Source organism: Rhinolophus hipposideros, assembly GCF_964194185.1.
Source record: "Rhinolophus hipposideros genome assembly, chromosome: 23".
NCBI lineage: Eukaryota > Metazoa > Chordata > Mammalia > Chiroptera > Rhinolophidae > Rhinolophus > Rhinolophus hipposideros.
In genome coordinates this window covers 14,341,889-14,357,335 of record NC_138069.1, presented here as the reverse complement: position 1 = coordinate 14,357,335, position 15,447 = coordinate 14,341,889, and the positions used below count along the sequence as shown (strand labels likewise).

At 53.1% G+C, this 15,447-nt stretch overlaps 1 protein-coding gene across 1 annotated transcript; it reads right to left on the bottom strand.

Moving 5' to 3' along the window:
- Window positions 1-1,388: 1,388 nt before the first annotated feature.
- EGR1 (early growth response 1) lies at window positions 1,389-5,276 on the bottom strand. The gene is made up of 2 exons (XM_081035305.1): window positions 4,694-5,276; window positions 1,389-3,962 (listed from the first exon to the last, which is right to left on the bottom strand). The coding sequence occupies exons 1-2, from the start codon at window positions 4,986-4,988 to the stop codon at window positions 2,635-2,637; spliced, it is 1,623 nt and encodes a 540-aa protein (XP_080891431.1). The 5' UTR covers window positions 4,989-5,276; the 3' UTR covers window positions 1,389-2,634.
- Between the last annotated feature and the right edge of the window lie 10,171 nt (window positions 5,277-15,447).

Genomic DNA, 15,447 nt, shown 5'->3' with positions numbered 1-15,447 from the left:
CAGTGCTGGGGGGGTGGGGGGCGAGCTAGAATAGAAGACAAAGAATTGGGCTGATTCCAGGGAATTGCTGGAATTCCCCTGGCCCCAGGTGTCCATCAGTAACCTAGGACACTCTCAGAGGGGGGAGAAAAAGGCAGGCAGATGAGACCTTGACTTTACTCAGGGCCTGATAACTAGACCCAGGTAAGGAGCAGGATTCTTCATGGTCCTTGATTTTGGGAGTCAGAAGTTAGGAGGACAGCCAAGGCTTGGAAATTCCAGGGCACCAAATCTATCGCACCCATTTGACCAATGGATGGTGGTGTCTAACCAATTCACGAACTCATTATCAGAGTTGGAGGTAGTGCTTCCATTCAGTAATACATCTATCCACTCTCCCCAGCAAAGACTCAGCCAAACACCCTTCCTGCCTCACACACAAAGCAAGTCAATCAGGTCGACTCCTACTTACCCTTTCCAACTCAACTTTTCCACATTTCCTAAGTCCCTGGGTGGGTTGAGTGTCCTTCTCTGTGCTTGCATTAGAGCCCCATGCTTGCCCATATTACGCAACATAATACCACGTTATAATTTTTGGCTTACATCTCTGTCTCAACTGACAATCTGCCTTGCTGTAGCCAGCTCAAGGCCTCTCACAGAATATACAGATGCTCATGAGCCCCCAAGGACTGCTCTGATCCTGAGTGCAGACCCTCAGGGGCTGGGGCCAGAGGAACTTAGCACCTCGGGCCTCCTACACAGCGGGTACAGACTCCGTCTGGATGGGAATCTTAGACACCAGGCCAGACTCCTGCCCACTCTGTCCCGTGTCCCGGAAGCTGCCAAGGATGGCAGCTCCAGCTGGCAAGCGATGAGATTTCTTCCTGGAAGGATTCTTGGCTTGAGAACTGGCCCTTGACTCTTCTAGGCTTCTTTTTTACCCTTAGGTTTCTGGAGATATGGAGGATGGGAGAGGCTGAGTCAACTCCAGCTGTTATTGTTTCCCAAAGCCTTTGTGCCCCCCCACCCTTGTCTCCCCCAAGTGTATATGGCAGGAATTCCCAAGAACATAGATTTTCCCAACCTTTGGTAAAGATGGGGGCAGGGCTGGTTGAACATTGGGGCCATGGGGACAGCATTGCCTCTGACCACACGTCCCACCCCTCCCTCTGGCCTTCTTCAGCTTTAACTAACCAACATAAGGCTGCAGCCCACCAGACTGAGGAGGAACAGGCCCAGAATCAAGAAGAGGAGACCCATACCCAGTCCTCGTAAAGAATTCAATCCAGTTACACACAGTGGACACGACTCTGTTTGGAATATCCTTGTCCCTGTAGAAGCCCTCAAACCCCCAAAGGGGACAGGGATGGCAACTGCAGAGCCTGCCCCCTAGCCCAGGAAAGACATGTGCAACCACAGCTATTTTATTTTCCTTTTAATTTTTCTGAAGGATATACACCACATATCCCATAGGCAATAAAGCGCATTCAATGTGTTTATAAGCCAAACAGTCACTTTGTTTAAGCAAACACAAGTACAAAGTAAAATAAAACCACAAAATAATGAACTTCATGTTCATAACATACAAAAATCGCCGCCTACTCAGTAGGTAACTACAACATTCCAACTCCTGAATATATTTATAAATTTACAATTTCAGTTAAAAAAATAGACTTTTGAGAGTTTAGATTTTGTTTTAGATTTTGTTTTCTTACATTCTGGAGAACCGAGGCTCAGCTCAGCCCTCTTCCTTATTTTGCTCCCAAAGCTTCTTCCCCCAAATCATCACTCCCTGCCCCCCTTAAGGCTAGAGGTGAGCACGTCCCTCACACTGGCACATGTCAAGCCATCAGCAAGGCGCATCACACAAAAGGCACCAAGACGTGAAACTTTTTAAACCAAAAGGACCAAAAAAAAAAAAACACTTTAAAAAAAAAAAGAAGAAAAACCAAACCATATTTTGCCACATGTGAGAGTACAGACGGGCAGTATTTACAAAAAGGTTAACGGAACATCACTCTGACACATGCTCTGATTAATACCGAGGACTGCTGTTTCAAAAAAAGCTTCAAACTTAATCGTCACAGCATCATCACAAAATAAAGGATCACCATTGGTTTGCTTGGCTTTTCGTTTTCTTTTTTTTTCCCAAAGTGAGGACCTAACTCCAAATAATACGATAGAATATTCAAATTATCTTCACATCAAGAATACCCCAAGAAAAATGAAATCCATGGCACAGACACTGTACAAGGGCGTGGGGCTGGGCTCTGAGGGACCCAAACCCCATTTTGCCAACTCGATTTTCTAGCATTGAAGGGAGCAAGGGGTCAGGCATATGGTGGAGATGATACTGAAATGATATATCCAAAATCCATGCAAATCAAGTTCTTTGGATAGAGGTGAAGAACTTGGACATGGCTGTTTCAGGCAGCTGAAGTCAAAGGGAGTAGGGGAGGAAGGGGAAGTGGGCAGAAAGGATTGTTGGCCAACAGACCTTCCACGGCTGACCCTGGGGTCAAGTAGAGGGGGAGGATTGGCTCTGACAACCTCCATCTGGCCTAAGAGCAAACGCTCCTATGACCATCTCCTCCTCCTGTCCTTGAAGTCTCTTGTGATTCTTTTTCTCCCTTTTGCCTTTTTTCTTCTTTCCCTTTAGCAAATTTCAATTGTCCTGGGAGAAAAGGTTGTTGTCATGTCCGAAAGCCCTGTGGAGGCGCTGAAGGAGTTGGTGACAGCTGAAGAAGGGAAGCTGCTGACTTGGGCCGGGAAAGCAGGGGGAATGGAGGAGTATGTGGTAGCCACTGAGGGTGAGGGGAAACCACTGTGCACAGGGGATGGGTAGGTCGAGGAGCCAGGAGAGGAGTAGGAGGTGGGCACGGGTGATGGGTATGAGGTGGTGGCTGGGGATGGATAAGAGGTAGTGACTGGGGCGGCATAGGAGGTAGCCACCGGCGAGGAGTAGGAAGAGAGGGAGGGGGTGGCAGAAGAGGCCACAACACCTTTGTCTGCTTTTTTGTCTTTCTGCCGCAAGTGGATCTTGGTATGCCTCTTGCGTTCATCGCTCCTAGCAAACTTTCTTCCACAGATGTCACAGGCAAAGGGCTTCTCGCCTGTGTGGGTGCGGATGTGAGTGGTGAGGTGGTCACTGCGGCTGAAGTTGCGCATGCAGATGCGACACTGGAAGGGCTTCTGGCCAGTGTGGATGCGAATGTGGCGGGTGAGCTCATCTGAACGGGAGAAGCGGCGGTCACAGGACTCCACCGGGCAGGCGTAGGGGCGTTCATGGGGGGGAGTCTTGCTGGGCCTGTTGGGGTACTTGCGCATGCGGCTGGGTTTGATGAGCTGGGACTGGTAGGTGGTGTTGAGGGCCTTCAGGTCCTGGGAGCCCGACTGTGTGGCAAAGGCCTTGATGGTAGAGAGTGGAGTGAGTGAAGGCTGCTGGGTACGGCTCTCCAGGCCCTGGAAGGGCTTCTGGTCTGGGGTGCCCAGGCCCAGATCCCCCTGCTGTTGTGGGAACAGATAGTCAGGAATCATAGGGACCTGGAAGCTACCTTTGGCAGCAGGGTAGGCAGGAGGCGGGTACTGGAGCCCAGTGCCTGCTGAGCCAGAATAGGCCTGGCCTTGTGGCTCAGGGAAGATGTCAGTGTTCGGCGTGGGGAAGGTGGGTGCAGCTGAGTAAATGGGGCTGCTGTCATTGGACTGCACAGCGCAGCTCAGGGGTGGGCTCTGGGAGGCGGAGGAGGAAGAGGAGGCTGCTGGAGATGGTGCTGAGGATGAGGTGGCTGGTGGGTTGTTCATGCTCACGAGGCCGCTGACCAGGCTGAACAGGGGCTCAGGCCATAAGGTGTTGCCACTGTTGGGTGCAGGCTCCAGAGAGAAGCGGCCAGTGTAGGTGATGGGGGGCAGCCGGGTGGTTTGGCTTGGATAACTTGTCTCCACCAGAACCTTCTCATTATTCAGAGAGATGTCAGGAAAAGACTCTGACAGGAGAGAGAGAGAGAGAGAGAGAGAGGCTTGGTTACTGGAGAGCAATCACTGGAGGGCAAGGAGGACCCGAGCTGCCAGGCAAGAGGTCGGCGGCTACCATTGACTGCTGAGCTAGTTAATAATTGATAGCAGCAGATTGCAATGTTCCTGGACCCGCTCCAGCGGCAGAGCCCATTTCAACAACAGCTGACGCAAATACGGAGAATCCCCCTCCACTGCGGCTCCCAGCGCTCCGCTCCGCAGCGGCGGCGGCGCGGCCAAGGGATTCCCGCCAGCACCCCCTCGGCCACGGCTAGTGCGTGTCCCCTACCCCGGGCTGCCGGGACATCCCTGGCCAGGGATCACGGCCTTTCCTTGGGGACAGGAAGCAGGCAAGGCAAGCCTTTGGCGGGGAGGAGGGCCGCGCAGCCCTGCTCATCAAAACAAGCCCTCCCCCCCCCACCTCCACCCACCCACGCAGCCCCAGAGCTCTCCATCCAAAACAAAAGCTCGCTCCTTTGAGCACCGCTAGGGACCAGGAAGGTGGGAGAGGGTGATGTCCCCAGGCATCCCTCTAACACATGACCCTGGGGATGCGAGGACTGGGAGGGAAACCCCACTTGCGTCCCTGAGGTCCAGGAGCATTGCTGCGGTGGAGGGAGCGCTGCAAGGGCCGTGGGGGAAGGACTGCACGACAGGACGGTAGCTAAAGGGCTAATGATCCTCGGCGTAGGCCACCGCTTACCTGAAGTCAGGTGCTCGTAGGGCTGCTCGCCCGCCTCCCCTTGAGGGTTGAAGGCGCTGCTGCTGTTGCTGCCGCCCCCTCCACCTCCACCGCCCCCGCTGCTGCCGCTGCTGTTACTGCCGCTGCCCTCGGGGGCCCCGGCGGCCCCGAGGAACTGGGGAGCCCCATTGCCCAGCAGCATCATCTCCTCCAGCTTAGGGTAGTTGTCCATGGTGGGCGAGTGAGGAAAGGAGCCAAACGGGTCGGAGATCTGCAGCGGGGACATCAGCTGCATCTCGGCCTTGGCTGCGGCCATCCGGGACCGGCGGGCTTGAGAGCTAGTGCTGGGGCGGGTGGGCGCAGCCGGAGGCTGGAGCTGCGGGGGACACACTCTCGGGGCCTGGCCGGGTCACATGCGGGGCGCGGGACACACTGTGGAGAGCGCAGGTGGGGTTCCCAGGCTTGCCCTCGCCGCCGGCCGGTGTGGACGCGGCGCTGCTACCGAGCCTGGGGTAGAGGCCGTTCCCGGGCGGCGGAAGCTGGCGGCGAATGAGGCTGGTGGCGGCGACGGCGGCTCCCCAAGTTCTGCGCGCTGGGATCTCTCGCGACTCCCCGGATCCGCCTCTATTTGAAGGGTCTGGACCGGCACGGGCCCGCCTCCGTCGTGACGTACATGGCCATATATGGGAAGCAGGAAGCCCTAATATGGCAAGACCGGCCGGGAGGACCCGGAGTGACGTGAAGCCCCCTCCGCGAGAGCCGCGGGCACCACCATCCCGAACGCGAGGCACGGCGCCCGCTCCCGCGTCCTGGGCGCCCAGGCCTCGAGAAAGCCCGAGGCTCAAGCCGCGGCGCAGGACTCCGGGCCCAAACCGCCGCGGAGTTCCCGAGGTGGCCCCCGCCCCTTCCCTCCGCCTCCTTCCCTCCTCCCGAGCCGGAAGCGGCTGGGCCAAATCGGGCCGCTCCAAATAAGGCGCTGCCCAAATTAGGGTTGTTCCGGCGGGGGATCCTTCCTGCTCCTTATATGGCGTTTCCGGGTCGCTGCTTGCTGCTCCCTGGCTTCCTCCCTCCTCTCTGGTCTCCAGCGGGGAGCCCGAACGCGCGCAAGAGCGGGGGACGCCCAGGCGGGGAGGGCTCAGGCGCGGAGAACTGGGAGCATCTTGGCTCCGGCGGCTTCCCGGCGGCTTCCCGGCGGGGACTGGGCTGGGGAAGCCCGGCCCGTGGCGGGGGCGAGGGCGAGTCGGGCCCCGGTTGTGCCGGCGTCATCCAGTGCCCGCCCGCCCACCTCTGGGACCGTGGGAGCCGGGCGGGAGCGAAGGGGAGGAGCGGCTGGGCTGGCGGGGGCAGAGGCCGCCCAGGAGAGGCGGGGCCTTGACCTCGTGCCTCGACCGACGACTCGGTGCCTTTCCAAGTGTCACTGGGGAAACTGAGGCTAGGAAATATTAGCCACTTGGTTCCTGTGCGATGCGGCGAGGGCCTGCTTCTCCGCCATCTGCCAATGGGATGTTGGAGCGTGGGGAAACCTCTGCGCCACCAGAACCCAAAGGCTGTTCCCTGGTCCCCTCCAGGGAAGAGACCACCTTTGGGTGGCCAGATAAGGGAACCTGGTTGCCCTAGGACAGACCTGAGTCCTTTTCCCACTAGGACCTGGGGGTCCTTGTGGTGGTGGGAAGACTGTGCCATCTTTATCCAGAACAGGTGGAGGTGGGGTGGACACTGAAACGGGGGGCTTCGCCATGGGCTGTGTGCGGACCCCAGGCTAGCACGAAGAGAGGACGTGTTTAGCGGCTTGATGCTGCCCCCTGGAGGCCCCTTCCAGCTCGGTTCCGCGATCCCCTGGCCAAGCGGGCTCTTCCGCCGCCTACTTGCCCCTCCTTCTCGGCTCGGGCGCTGGGCGCCGCGCCAAGCCGGGGGAGCCTGAGACGCAGTGAGCGCGAACTGAGCAGGCGCCGCAGCCTGGGCTCTCCCTGCAATCCCTGGGGAGCCGCCACCGCCGAGGCGACCAGACTCGGGGCGGATAACGCTCCCCTCACGTAGGTCTTCCGGGAGCGGGATGAGAACAGGGAAGCCCTCCCCGTTCCTTCTTCCCCGTAGTCAAATGTGCACCCCAAAGAGAGCAGCGATTCCGGGAGCGGAAGGCTCCAGCTGTAGCTCTGAATCAGAGAGAGGTGTCTTTCTGAATGTAAAAAGAAAGCAGAAAGTGTGTGTGTGGAAGGCGGGTGCTGACGACACCTGGAGGTCGGGGAAAAGGAATTTGGATGGAGGGTTGGGTGGGGGTGGTAACTCTTGGGCTTCATCCCTCTGTATCACCCCCGCCTCCAACATTTTTGAATAAAAATCTTAAGGAATCCAGCAATGAACCAGGACTCCCTTGTCTGTCTGCTGTAGGACTGAGCTCCCCATGCCAGGTGCTTAGGGTAGGGTAGGGGTACCCTCCCATTGCCTACCTACCTAGTTGTCTATTAGGGGCAGGAGTGATGCACCTCTTTGAGGCCTCCTGCAGGGCACGAAGGCCACTCTAGGCAGGATCAGATGGTCCTGTGTCTGAATGCCCATTTCGCCACACTCTGGTATCTTGGCCAGGCGTTTTATCTCTCGCTTTCTTCAGCTGTAAAATAGGGCTAATGTTAATGATACCCACATGGAAGGAGTGTGTGAAGTCTGAAACTTACATGGACTGCCATCTGTGAAGTCCCAAAGCACAGTGCCTGCCTTGTAGTTGGCATCCAATAAACAGTACCTATTGTTATTTTCAGGGGCTTTTGACCATAGGGTCACCCACAGTTCACCCATCCTCAGCCGCCAAGCACACCCCAGTGACCCCTTTCTAAAAAGTTGTACAGAGAGGGAGAAACATTCTGATTCTAACACAGGGGACACTGTGTGGAAAGGCTAATCTGAATCCTTCTTGCTGCAGCCTAGAATCCCTGTTCTGTCCCTGGAGAGCTGCCCAAACCCCAAGAGCACATCCTCCTTTTTCAGCCAGAGCAAGCTGGTCCCCATTCATTCCAATGTGCAAGCTGACCCAAGGTATCTTACGGTCCTCACTGAAGCTGGGCTCTGGAAATCTTGTAGTCTACATATTTTGTTTTGTGGGCCCAACATCAACTCCCGCCTTTTTCTCATAACTACTCCCCAGCCAGCGACTTCCTTTGGGGAACCATCCCAATCCATGTGGTTGGGAAAAGGATAACCCCATCCTAGATGTAGGAGTCCCACCCATGCCCCGCCATCCATTTAAGATGCTCCAGTCCAGGAGCATTCCACCTCTCTAGCCATGGCAATTGAGTCAGGATGGGCACACGACTTAAACCAGACCAATGAGAATCACTTCTGGAACTCTTGATAAAGAGGAATTCCCAAATATATGGTGATGGAAGGAGAACGTACTCTGAGTGGTGAACAATGTGACATATAGATGATGTATTACAGAATTGTACACCTGAAACCTATGTATCGTTACTAACAATTGTCACCCCAATAAACTTTAATTTAAAAAAATAAAAATAAAAAGAGGATTCTCTTTCCTTGGTAGTACTCAGCCATTGGAATGTGAGCCTGGAGGCCATCTTGCTATTAAGACTGGAGAGCCTACCTGAGAATGAAGCCAGTGCAGAGGAAGTCAGAGAGAAGAGAGATTCCTGCAGAGAACAAGTCTCTAGATACAGCCTGGGCATTTTAGTTATGCAGGCCAGTGAATTTGTCTTTTATTTAATAGCACAAAACAGGCTCATTTCAATTTCTGTTACTCACAACCCAGGAGGTTCTGACTAATATACCCATTATCCACAACAACAAAAAGCTTTTCTGAGGACTGACTGTGGGCAAGGCCTGGGAATAAGGCCTAAGGCATAGGCCCCTGTCCCTAAGGAACTTACAGTTGGGTAGAAGGAGCCTGGATTCCACGTTCAATGAGAATTAAGAATAGGAAGCATCAACTATATGGTGATAGAAGGAGAACTGACTCTGGGTGGTGAACACACAATGTGATATATAGATGATGTATCACAGAATTGTACACCTGAAATCTATGTAACTTTGCTAACAATTGTCACCCCAATAAACTTTAAAAAAAAAAGTAGGAAGCAGTCCCATTAGCCACCAAAAGTCATTTACACCAAAGGACATAGGGGATAAGAGGAGGGAAAAGTTCCAGAAGTCTGAGAAGAGGGAAGGGATGATGAAGAGATTTTAGGGAAAGGACATGAGAACCAAACTTTGTGCGGAGGAAGTAAGAGGTACTTTCAAGTCCGGGCTGGGGGTGGAGTGGTGAAGAGAGTCCACATGTAGTCTGTCTGGGAAAAATGGGCTGAAGGAGAGAGGGTTACTACTGGGAAGTAGTAGGAGGTAAGATTGAATAAAACATTCATTCTCTAAAAAAAAAAAAAAGTATTGACCACTGCTTATATCAGACTCAGTGCTAAGTCTTGGGGATTCCACATGGGGAAGGCAGATATAGTTTTGCCCTCCTGGAAACTACCATTCAATGGGATAGGTGGAACTAAACATCTATGGAAATAGAAAGCATAAGTTCATGTTATGATAAGTATCACATACTAGAGAGATGAGGGAAGGCATCTCAGAGGAGGTGACGTTTATATAAAGATACAAAGGACTACAGGAAACCAACTCTGCACAGAGGAGTGTGGTGGGGAGAGCATTCCAGGCAAAGGGACAGCTGTGTAAAGGCCTCAGGAGGGAAAGAGGCCTGGCGATGATCAGGCTGGAGCTTCAGGCTAAGGTGTGAGCAGCGAGAATGTCCCTGTAACCCTGCACTCTCATCTCCCCAGTTCTACCCTCTACAGCTCATACAGAAGAGAAGGGGGCCTTCTCAACCCTGCCCAGTCTCCCTGGTGTATGCCCTTGGAAGGCAGCTTCCACCCAGGAACAGTGAGAGGAGCTGGCAAAGCCCCTACATGCTGCCCGGACCGAAGCCCTCTCTGTGACGAGACAATCAGTGAGACAGAAGACCTGAAAGCTTCTGTTTTGGGTGGGATTATACTGCGGGCCTGCCCTCTCAGCAGCAGGACTGGGGTATCTGAGTTATCCCCACTCTCCTCTGGTCTGTCTTTTGGCCAGTGGCATCCTTCTGTTTGCTGTGCCTGGGGATACAGGAAGGGGAGGCGACGTGGTGAAAAGAATTGTCCCTTCCCAAGGAACCAAATCTCAGCTTGGGTTTGTGAGCACCCAACTTGTAACCAACAACCCTGATGGGACAACTGGCCTGGGGCCCAAAGGAAGCAGGTTGGAGGGAAGGAAGGCTCTGAGACACTCCTGCACCTCAGTCTGGGCGCCCACGGGGCCTCAGAGGTCGCTTAAGGATGAGACCTTGCCTGCCAAGTGACTGGTGCCAGAAGCCCTGGGAAAGGTAAGAGGCCCTCGGAGGGTCTGCAGACCTGAGCTGCTGTCTGTGCTCAGACTTTCCTTATAAATATGGGAGGAGGAAGAGGAGGAGGCAGAGGTGATAAAAGAACTGAACTTGTCCATGGCAGCTGGGGCTCTAGGAGAAAGCCAGTGGGAACCATCATGTCTCAGACACCTGACACGGGGCTGAGAAGGCTACAGCTCTCAGAGGAAAACAAGCCCCTTTTTCCATTGCTGCTTCCTTTTCCCCAGCCCCAGGCTACGTCAGCACCCACATGTGCCGCTCAGATTGTGGTTTGCCACAGCTGTGGCCAGCCGCAGGGCTCAGGAAGTGACTCTTTTTTTGGTTCTGTCTGAGGCGCCTGTCACACTTTCCGATGGCTGATAGGGTCTGTCGGAAACATGAAGGGCCTGGCCTCCAGTGGGTCTGGGGGCAGCTCTGGCACACCAGGGAGGGTCTTAAGGGGTTAGAAGAAACCTGAAGAGACCAGGTATATGGTGGGACAGAAGGTGCCCTGAGAAGGTGGGGAGAAATAGAGAAAGGGGGGATGAGAGAGAATCATCCAGAGTGTTGGAGTGTGAAGCCATCTCATCTACTCCAATTACAGATGGGGAATGGGTGCCAGAGGAGAACCCTGAGTCCTAGGATAGGTGCAGGCAAGTTCTAAGAGGGACCCGTGCAGAGGGATGCAGAGGGGGGGTCCCCTGGACTCTGAAGAGGATGCCTGGCATGCTGCAGGTGGGACCCAGAGACTGTAGGGAAGGAACATTGGAGGACTTGGCCCAGGGCCAGGGTGGGAGGTGTCTGCCTGAGAGAGTTGGGGTCTGGGCTGCTGTCCCAGAGTCTGCCTGAAGGTCATGTGCCAGAGAGTTAGGTTAGGCCTGAAGTGAAAGACACAGGGGCATAATAACTTGGGAAGTGGCACAGAGGGTCTGTTAAGGGAAGAGGGAGTGGGTGCAGGTGAGGGAACACTTAGGGTTCTCTAGGTCCCCTCTGCCCCAGAGTGCCCTGCAGATGCAGAAAGCCACTGTTGTCCTTGGACTCAGCCCCTCTGCCCTGTGCTGGGTGGCCTCTCTCCTGGGCTGGGACTGGCAGGACCCTGGTCTTAGAGGACAATCCGGCCTCTGGTGAATTCCTTGCTCCCCCCACCACCCCTAGCTGAGTATGCAGCAAAGCTGGCTGCAGAAATCTCTGGAAGCTCGTTGGGCAGGCAGAGGGAGGGGAGTGTTACATAAGAGTCTACTGATGTGCAGGAAGCCTTTAGATTAGAAAGGCAGTGTTCCCATCCAGCCCAGAAAGGCAGGAATAGCAACCACGGTTATTTCTGGCCCCTCACCACCTCCCAGAGCCGGGGCTGCTCAGCTTGCCGTGGGGGAGCTTGGGCTCTGTAGACCTGGTGTGAGGGGAGGGGAGAGAGGGGGCAGGCAGCCCCTGGGGTTACCCCACTCTGGTCTCACCCCCCACCCCATCTCCAGACACCAGAACGCAGCAACCAGTGGTGGTGCTTGTTTCCCCTGATTTTCCTTCATCTCTAGATGCATTCTATAAGCCCCCCAGGACACATTTACGATGTGACAAGGCTCTGTGCTAAACACTCAGCAGACGTTTGTCTTCACAATGCGTTTTCACCTTCATGTCACTCATGAGGAAACAGACTCAGAAAAGACAAGGTGACTTGCTCGAGGTTGAACTGGGCAATGGTAAAGCCAAGGCTCCCGTCCAGACCGTCTGGCTTCAGAAGCTTCTAGCTGAACCCCAGGTGATAACAAGAACTGTTGTCTGGGGTCCCAGAATGAATCAACAAAAACTTTCACCCCACAGGGGTTCTTGAGTCAAGTAGACTACGGGAGACAGACATGTGAACAGATCATTTCAATTCATTCATTCAACAATTATTTACGAAACATCACTCTGCCCTATGCATTAAAGACACAAAGAGAAGTAAGGAGGGTGCTCCTGGGGCCGTTCACAGCCTCGCGGGGAGACAGGCTAATAAACAAGCAAGTACAACAATGTGAGCCATGCTCTCACAGGGTGTGCACAGAGACAATGGCAGCCCCTAATCCAGTGCCCACCCGGTTCCCAGGCAGTCAAACGGCCACCTGACCATTTTACAATAATGGCAGGAGGCTGGGTAAGAGAGGGATGGTGGTGAGACCAGCCACGAAACCATGCAATAGTCCAGGAGAGAGGGTGAGGGGTAGATACATCAGCACCAGCTATCACAGGCGCCCTTCAGGGGCCCCCCAGTCAGAGGCACAGAGCAAGAAAAAAGTGACACCCAAATTGACTGACAGGCAGTTCGACCCAACGTGCATCTATTTCCCTTGGTACAGTGGCCATAGTGTGGTCAGAGAGGCTCGATGGAAGGGTCCTCTCTTTTTCCTCCTCCAACCATCCCCTTCCTCCACCGACATGGGAGGGCAACACCAAAATGAGTAACTGAACAGGAAGCTGGCACTTGGAACCAGGAGGAAGAGCTTCCATCCAGATGATCACACTGACAAGTGGTGACAAGAGGGAGGGTCAGTTAGCTCCTTTCCCTACGAACACCGAGAACACTGTCGGTATCCATCACAGAGGGATCTTGGCTTTGCTCTGGGCAGGGTAGTACTTCTATTCCTATCAGCAGCCAAAGGGAGGGGAATCTTTGCCACGTACAGGACCTGGTTTTCCTACGGTGCAGCTGCGGAGAGAGCCATCAGAGCAGGATGACTGTGTTTTAAAGCTGACATTGGACTCAGTATCTTTTTTAAAAAAAATGTATTGTGATAAAAAAGTGTGTTGTGGTAAAAAAAAATGTATTGTGGTACATAACATATTTTAACCATTTTTAGGTGTACAAATTATTCAGTGGCGTTAAATACATTCACAGTATCGTGCAACAATCACCATCTCCATTTCCAGAACTTTGTTTTTTCGTCATCCCCAAACAGAAACTCTGTACCTGAAATTAATGAAACAATTATTCCCCATCCTGCTCCCTTCCCTCGGGCCCTGGTAACTCTGTTATAGTTTCTGTCTCCATGAATTTGCCTTTTCTAGGTACCTTATGTAAGTGGAATCATATTTCTCTTTTTGCAACTGGCTCATTTTACTTGGCATAATGTTCTTGAGGTTCATCCATGTTGTAGCATGTGGCAGAATTTCATTCTTTTCTGAGGCTGAATAATATTCCATTGTATGGATATAGCACATTGTGTTTATCTATTCATCTGGTGATGGACATTTGGGTTGTATCCATCTTTTGACTACTGTGAACAATGCTGCTATGACTATTAATGGGCAAGTATCTGTTTGTGGACTCTCTTTTTGTTTATTATCCATTTCAACTATTACAAGAGAGATTAAAGTTAGATTTAAGAAGCACTTCCTGGTTTCACACTCCCAGTGACCAAAGCAGCAGCATCTCCCTCTTTGGGTAGTTTTGATAACCAGAGTCTCTTCTGCCTCCCTTTATCCTACCCCTAGACTGGGATAATGCCTGGAATGGCGGCACCTGGATAGGAAAGAGGCTTTATAGGGGTCACTCTGGGGTCATGGCTCTGGGTGATTTATTTTTAGGAGCTGGGTTGTAGGCGTTTCGTTGTCTTGTCTTGGGCTCTGGGTACGTTATCCACCACTCCCCACCCCACAACCAACTTTTTCCTTTCCCTGGCAACATCCAGGCTGTCTCCCTTTTTCTCTCCCAGGCTAAATTGGGAGTGTGAAGCTGCTCTTCTTCCCAATTTAGCTTTTGAATTAAAGTGAGAACTGAATGTGGCTGGAAAGCTGACTCCCATCTGTACTTGAGAGAGAAAAAAGGAGAGCAGGTGAGCCTGAGCACATACCGTGGCAATCAGAGGGAGGGGGCTGATCTGGGCCTCTGCTGTTACACAGACACCCATCCTCGGGCAGGCAAACAGCTCAGCAGACAGTTGCTGAGGTTTGAAGGTTGGTGTTTTTCCAGGAGTGCTGCAGGGCCATCATTCGAACATTTCATGAAAATGTGCCGAGTGCTTACATTATGCCAGGCCTTGTACTAGAAGCAGGGGAAACAGTGGTGAACCAGGTAGACCCATCACCGATGCCCCAGCTTTCAATGTGGTGGTGAAACAGGCAACGACAAAACTGGGTAATGTGTGCTGTCAAGGAGGAAGAGAGGGGCCTAGACGGAGTGGAGCGAGGGAGTCACATTTAAGCTAAGACTTGCAACACATGCAGAGGCTGACCAAGGGATGCAGGAGAACAAGAACGGCTGGGCAGAAGGCACTGTGCATGCAAAGATTTGAATGGGCCGGGCAAACAGCCTTGACTCCAGATGAGATGGGCTCAAAAGGGCTCAAGAGCATTTACCTCCTCCTCCAGCTCCTCTCTACTCCCCTTCTTCCAGGGAGAACAAAACCAGATAAGAGTGACCTAGGCCAGAGAAGTCTGGGAGCCCCTAAGTCCCTTCTGCTCGAGATGTAAATAGTTGAAGTGGGGACGGGGAAACTGCAGGTCTCCTGAGCTGCCACTCAGAAATCTGGACCTGGCAGGTCAAAGATGGACATGGAACAGAGGAAATGGGATCTCAATCGCATCATAGGAGACACAGGTATGAGACACAAGGAGGGTCTCTGCTTGGTTTAGCTTATCCCATCCTTTCCCCCCTTGCGGTGGAGTGACTGGAAGAGTCGGTCTCTGGGGGACCTTTCCTCTTCTTAGTTGATAGGAGTGAATCATGATTCTGGCTGAGGTGGGAACAGGTCGAAATCAGGAAGACCTTCTGTTAGCAGAGACAGGAAAGAACTTTCTGGGAGTTATGCATTTCTCTCTCAGCTCTCGAATTACTCAGTGACAGGCACAGCTAAGGGATTCTGGTGTAAAACTCGTCATCAATATTTCAGGCAGCATTATTTATTGATCACTCATCTGGCTGGGACAAAAGGAGAGTAATTTATTGGGGATGCAGGGCTGGTGGGGTCAGTTTGGGAAAGAGGTTAAAGAAACATAGATCACTGAGGAGCCCCAGCCTGGGGTCCTGAAAAAATACCTTGGGATTCCAGGGTTTGGGGATTAGGGTCTTTGTCTTCTTCTTTTTTTTTTTTTTAATTGGGGAAGGGGTACAGGACTTTAGTGGGGAATAGCGTGTACTTCCAGAACTTTCTTCCAAATCAAGTTGTTTCCCTTTCAGTCTTAGTTGTGGAGGGTGCAGCTCAGCTCCAGATCCAGTTGTGGTTGCTAGTTGCAGGGAGCGCAGCCCACCATCCCTTGCGGAAGCCGAGAGGACTCAACTTGTGGTTGAGAGGATGGGCTCCAACCAACTGAGCCATCCAGGAGCTCAGTGGCAGCTCAGCTCAAGGTGCAGTGTTCAATCTTAGTTGCAGGGTGTGGAACCCACCATCCCTTGCAGGACTCTAGGAATTGAACTGGCAACCTTGTGGTTGAG